The sequence below is a fragment of the Fukomys damarensis genome, unplaced genomic scaffold, assembly GCF_012274545.1.
Source record: "Fukomys damarensis isolate Sample0158 unplaced genomic scaffold, DMR_v1.0_HiC HiC_scaffold_15, whole genome shotgun sequence".
In the NCBI taxonomy this organism is placed as follows: Eukaryota; Metazoa; Chordata; class Mammalia; order Rodentia; family Bathyergidae; genus Fukomys; species Fukomys damarensis.
In genome coordinates this window covers 28,218,518-28,225,503 of record NW_022900927.1, presented here as the reverse complement: position 1 = coordinate 28,225,503, position 6,986 = coordinate 28,218,518, and the positions used below count along the sequence as shown (strand labels likewise).

Sequence of the window (6,986 nt, the reverse complement as noted above, 5' to 3'; positions counted from 1 at the left end):
AAAAAAAAAAAAAAAAAGACAAATACTGAGGTACCACTGTATCCTTCTCTTATAGTGTTTCCTAATCTTTAATGTAAATCACTAGAGTTAGACTCTGGTGACGGGGGACCAAGTCTGCCGTTCTCACCACTATCATGACCGAGTACAGCTAAAGGTTATGTGTTGACTGAGCAAAAGTATTACATCCCACTCAGTAATCTCCATATACTCAGATCATATATTATAATCGTTTTCTGAGCACTCACACAATGAAACATCCTGATAGATTTTATGGCACTTTGTGAAATGAGTCTCAAATCTGGGAAGCAGAATAGTACAAAAGAAAGAATAATATAAATGTGCAAAGAGTTTTGATTTTGTTTTTTACTCTAATTTATTGGGTGCCAACTATACAAAGTGCCTTCTGAAATAAGGCAGTGCTATGTCCCTGTCAAGTCATTCATTTACGTCTATTGAGACTTCTGCTGTAAAATACAAGAATGAGTTTCTCAAACTAGTACTCCTTCGTTTACTTTTTTAAAAGTTCTTGGTCAAGTAAGTATGGCAGATGTTGCATACATCTCTCCTTTTGGGGACTAATAATTCATATGAATTTATTGAGTGCTTATAGTAAAAGATCATATTTAAACTGATCAGATCTAGGATTCCTAAAATTAATATGATTATAGAATTTTTTCCATCCAATATCTAACATCAGTAATAATTAATGTTTATTCCTTGGTATATATATCTTAGAAAATCATGACTTGTTCATTAAGCCTCTTTTCTCAAACAAGTACTTCCTCAGAGTAGGGGTAGGAAGAAGAAAAGGGGGTGGGGCTAAAGTGTATTGATAGGTTAGAGTAGTTTTGTTTTTATCTGTTTTATATGTTAGGAACCCACAACATATTTAATTTGTAAAAATAATACTGTTAACAGAAATAAAAAATAAGTCTTAAACTCCACTGGTCTAGGAAGTTTAAATACTTTGCTCCAGCTGGGTTTTTTCGTTTGTTTGTTTGTTTGTTTGTTTTGAGAGAGGGTCTCACTATATTATTCACACTGGTCTTGAACTCAATATGGAGCCCAGGATGGCCTTGAACTCAAGACAATCCCCCTGACTCAGCCTCGAAGTGCTGGGATTACAGGAGTACACCCCCATACCAGGTGCTCCAGCTTTCTTCTGCGAAACTTCCCATTTTAATCATTTAACACAAGATTATGTAAAGTGAAACTTATTTAGAATGTCTACAAGGAGAATTAACTGACAAACCAATTCTTTGTTTATTATAGGAAAATACAGGAACACATGAAGATGACAACTGAAATAAAACTTAAGGAAAACTTCAAATTCCTTTAATCAAAATATTTTTTAAAGTCCACCATAAATTTCTGTGGGGACTTTATATCTATCAAAAAAATAAATGAGCTGAATGTACTGATAAGGAAGTATTTTCATGAATTCCATCAATGAATAAACAAGAAAAAAGAGGTTCAGAAGAGTAGGTACTATATAGTGCTATTATGCACATTTATACACAAAACTGAAGGCAGTGAAATACAGTGGACCGTTGAGTTATGACCAGCCTGATATACAAACAACTTGGGTAAAGACCAGAATTTTACTTTTAACTTAGGACCAAAGTCTTGAGTGCTAGCTGCTTATGCTTCCAGATGGTCTCAGATACAGATTTAACCCTTAAGGAGGTCTGGAAGGAAGATTACAATATCCTCTCCTGTGTGGGGTTGAGAAATCCTCGGCTAGTATCGCTCTAAGGACGCTGAGATCTGCATGGAACAAAGTATGGCCTAAAACTATACAGGAGAGATATTCTGAAGGCTGTGTAGAGGAAACTTAACCAACTTGAGTTACAACCAGCCCTCGCGAATGAATTGAGTTCATAAGTCCCGGGTCCACTGTATATATTTTATGTTTACATAAACTTCTGTACAGAAGTATGAATTCATAAAATGGTTGCGGTGGTGAGGTAAGAACTGGCCAGATATTGAATAGAGGAAAGACCATCTTATAACTTTTCCTGTCTGCCTGCCTGCCTATCTATCTACCTGCACTCAGGACTGAACCCAGGGCCTTACACCAGTCTCTCCTCAGCCTTTTTTTTAGGGGAGGCAGCATCACTAAGTCATTAAGATGCCCAGGGTTGGTTTGAACTTGCAATCCTCCCAGGCTCAGCCTCCCAGACTGCTGGGACTACAGGCTTATACCACCATTCCTGGCTTCTATTCTTCGATTTATGTGTATATATACACTATCTATTCCATTTTTTTTAATCAAACTCAGGACCTTGCCCTTGCATGGTGCCACTGAGCTACATGCCTGCCCATCTATTCCAATTTTTTAAAGATCAAGTAAAAAGATAAAATGACATTGACATTCCCCCAAACAAAAAAGTAAAAAACGTCTTCACCTCTACTAAAAACACTTTATGATTATAATAAAAATTCTAAGTAGATTTGAAGTGTACTAGCTCTAAACATTAAATCTGAATTAGAATGGCTATGTATAATCCAACATATTTCTGTTGGTAAGACCTGGCTTCTTGTCTTTTTTTCTTTCTGAAAGAGGCTTATCATAACTTTCTAATACAATATCATCTACAGTTTCATTTTATTTAAATTTTCACTTCATATGATCAGAGGCATAATTCTAACTCTTTTAAACAGTTTTAAGATTTAGTTAGATGTCCATCATTATTATACTGGTCCACCCATAGCCCAACGGCTTTGTAAGGAATTACTGAGTTTTCCTTCCTTTTACTACCTTTATATGTGTAAGTTTAAATTCATGACAGCTGTCTAAAGATTTAATAAAATAATTCAAATACTATGCATGTAAATATGCTGGTTATATTTAGCATATCTCTGGCAATAATAAAGAAAATATAAACATATCTTCAAGCATTTAATTAGAATCAAACAAAGAATTTCCTGGTCTTTAGTATATCAATGAATGGTTTTCCTTCACTTAAAAATCAACTAAAACATTTAAATACTTTTTTTGGGGGGGTGATTCAGGACATTTGTCTAGACTTTTTCTTGGGAATTCTATCTTATCCTCCCCTTCTCCAGTCTTATGGTTAAAGAGATAAAAGAAGAATGCTTCAAATTTAGTATAACATCCTTTTTAGGTCAAGGTACCAACAGGCGAATTTTGACAGGAATTCATACCCTGCCATTAAGTTATTAATCAATTATTGAAACATTTTTTTATTTCTGGGTATTAAAATAATGTTAAGACCAGGGATTTAGCTCAGTGGTTCCGCCGCCTGCCTCGCAAGCACAAGGTCCTGAATTCGATCCCGGGTACCAAAAATAAAAAAAGTAATGTTGTCTGGGGATGGAAATGTAGCTCAATGGTAGAATGCATGTCTAGTACACATGAAGCCCTGTCTATGTTTGAATCCTAGCACCACAAAAAAGTAAAAAACAAATAAAAGAAAACACCCAATAATGCTGCTTAAAGTGCTAGTCTGCAAAAAAATAATCTCATGATAGAATGTAAATCAATGCACTACTATCCTCTTTAACATAGTCTTGTGTTAAAAAAAGTCAGCTGAATTAAACAGTGTGTTTAGTAACACAATTGATTTATATTCTGATACAACTATTTGTCTTAGCTCCCTCACAAACTTTTAAGACCAATAGCTGGACCAACAAACTACACTTTGAGAAGCAATGTTGTAGAAAATTCACAGTAGTACAAACACTGTCCAAAAAGCCTCTCAAAATATTTACAAGGTAAGGAAGGGGAGGTGAATCATGTACACGTCTAACTGCAATGAATAATACAGTGCTTCAAAACAAAGGTACATATAAAAGTGCTGAGTTCACCGAAAAAAAGAAATCATATGCTTTTAAAGGGATTAAGAACAAAGCTAGAAAGTAGGGTAGTATGTGAACTAGGTGGATATATGAAGTAGATGAGAATAAGTGAAAGGGTGGAAATACTTGGGAACTTAGAGAATTTTAATTTAGTGGGACCGGCAGAGTAAATGAAACCTAATGGGAAATAAAGCATGAACAGAATGGAGTTAGACTGTAGGACTCAGCAATTTGGTAGGAAATAGCAAATGAAAATGACTTTTTAATTGTGTTTTGAGAGGAGAGGGAAATGAATGATCAAAGTCATGCAGTGGAAAAATCATTTCTGAAAATAATGTACAGAATGAATTAAATAGAAATGATCAACAGAAAGGGAAAACAAATGAAAAAGAACTATAAAATTGATTCAAATTTATTTATATAGCTTATATTTATAAAGTAAATCTGTAAAAGTAGATGAAAGTTTTCTCATCTATTCCAAAATAGTGATCTTCCACATTAAAAGTGAAATATGAAAAAATAACAAAATATGAATTGTCCATGCAACATCTTGAATTCAAACCTATTTAGTTTTTCTAGTAAATTAGCTAAACTGCTATTGAATTTTACTTAACTGACATCCTAATGGAGTTGATGTTCTGCTGTCATGAAAAGTGGAGGAAAATGTCTAAGGGCTGTTATGTTCCTAAAATTCAGCTAAGTTAACAGTAATAGAAAATATAATGAGTAATATAATATAGTGTATTAACTATTGTTATTCCCATATTTTTATGGATTTTAAATTTTCTTAAAATAACATAAATGTTACAAATTTTTAAGATAACCGAGTTTCTAAGCACTTACCATTCTCTGGCTGAGTTTTCTTAAGTGAATCAATGAGAGTGCTCACTGCTTTTAAAACAAATATGATTTCTGTTACTTGTTGCCTAAAAAAAAAAGGGAAATGATTTTTGTCAAGGTTGTTAAATGTGCCATGAATATTTTGGGTTTTTTTTGTTTGTTTGTTTGTTTGTTTGCTTTTTGAGACAGGGCTTCACTATATAGTTGAGAATGACCTGGAACTCACTATGTAGCTCAGGCTGGTCTCAAACTCACAGCGATCCTTCTGCTTCAGCCTCCCGAGTGCTGGGATTATAGGCGTGCGCCACCACGCCCGGCTCTATGAATATTTTTTAAAAAATAAGGCTTGTACAAATAAGCTTTTAAAAAATACTGAACACAACATAATGTTAGTTTTAAATTCTTATAAAAGAAAAAAATCTCACACATATTAAAAGAACATATAAATATACATACTTCAGTGTACAAATCTGACTTGGAGTTATTGTTAGCACAAATTACCAATTTAAAAGGGGAGGTGCAATCTACTCAGGCAAATCTAAATTAATTTGTAAAATATTCTATATAACTACTTCAAATATTTTATAATATATGCTTTTAAAAGTTCTCTACGAGGGCCGGGGATTTAGTTCAGTGGCTCGGTGGTCTGCCTTGCAAGCGCAAGGACTCGAGTTCAATCACCGGTACCAAAAAAAAAAAAAAAAAGTTCTCTACGATAAGTTTTTCATTTCTTTAAAAGACTAGCGCTAAAAGAAATTTGCTGAAGATTAAATGGAACTATTGCAATTACAACCCGGCCCAGATTTTACCATACTGTTTAAAGCACACTCAAACTTGTAGTGATACTTTTTTTCTAACACAGCAAACAACATACATGTTAAAAATCAACAGTAAAATGGCACTATTTGGAAACACTAACAACGAGGAGTGAACTTGCAGTAAAAGATCAACAGAAGTATTCTGACTCCCTATCTTCTGACAAAAATAAAACTCTTCTGCTCTATAGTTCCCCTTACTCCATTCTATCTGGGTATCAATCTGTGTTTCAATTCTACAGGCAAGAACTATCTGATCCCACAGAACCAGTACCATTTCAAGCCTTTCTTGTAACCATACAGCATTAGTGTAATGTAGCGTTTTAGAAAACAGGTTATTGATTCTGTACATATAATGTTACAATGCTGCACAGGACAAGTATGAATAAGGCTCAATTTAAAAGCAGTGAGTAAATACTAAGAACAGAAATAGAGGAAAGGATACGTTCTGAAATCAATGTTACAATCTAATAAATAAAAGTACCCTACTTGAAGTTACTTTATTACTACATTTCTAAGTACACTTTAAGAATCAACTTTGAACTCAGTAGCACAGGAACTAGCACAAAGAATCAACAAGTGGGATCTCATCTTATTAAAAAGCTTCTGTGCTGCAAAAGAAACCATCGACAGAACTAAGAGACAACCTACAAGGTGGGAAAAAGTTTTTACCAGCTGCTCCTCAAAGGACTACTATGGAGAATATATAAAGAACTCAGAACAATCAGCCCCCCCAAATATAAAGACCCAATTCATAAATGGGCATCTGAAATGAACAGACATTTCTCAGGCAAAGAAGTAAAAGCAGCAAGTAAATATATGAAATAATGTTCCACATCACTGGTCATTCGAGAGATGCAGATGAAAACAACACTGAGATTCCACCTCACCCCACAAAGAATGGTTGCTATCAAGAAATCAATCAATAACAAATGTTGGCAGGGTTGTGGGGAGAAAGGAATCCTTCTCCATTGTTGGTGGGAGTGCAGACTGGTGCAACCACTATGGAAATCAATATGGAGATACCTCAAAGAACTAGGATTAGAGGTTCCATTTGACCCAGCCATCCCTCTGCTGGGTATCTTTCCAAAAGAATTAAAAGAATCATACCACAGTGATATATGCACACCAATGTTTATAGAGGCACAGTTTGCAATAGCTAAACCTTGGAAACAGCCCATTTGCCCATCAGTTGGAGACTGGATAAAGAAGATGTGGTTTTTCTATAAAATGGAATACTACTCAGCCATAAAGAACGCGAAATTAGCTTCATTCATAGGAAAATGGATACATATTGAGGATATACTCCTAAGTGAAATAAATAAGTCACACATGTGTAAATACCGAATAGTTTCTCTGTTGTGAATAAGTTATAATAGTACATAAGATTCTAATGAGATAATTGACCATGTGAAATAGGAAGAAAAGTGCTAAAGGTGTAGGGAAAGTGGGAAGGGTAGGGGAAATGTAACAAGGGAAAAGAAAAAAATATGAGAAAATGCAAAAATG

The 6,986-nt window shown here is 34.4% G+C and overlaps 1 protein-coding gene across 5 annotated transcripts in view; it reads right to left on the bottom strand.

The window, feature by feature from the left end:
- Nucleotides 1-6,986, bottom strand: part of Mon2 (MON2 homolog, regulator of endosome-to-Golgi trafficking) — a 114,126-nt gene that overhangs the window by 2,543 nt on the left and 104,597 nt on the right. For all 5 annotated transcript variants that reach the window (XM_010644534.3, XM_010644536.3, XM_010644535.3 and 2 more), the window contains one exon: nt 4,666-4,748. In XM_010644534.3, coding sequence (XP_010642836.1) covers nt 4,666-4,748 — 83 coding nt within the window. The remainder of the gene's footprint in view (nt 1-4,665; nt 4,749-6,986) is intronic.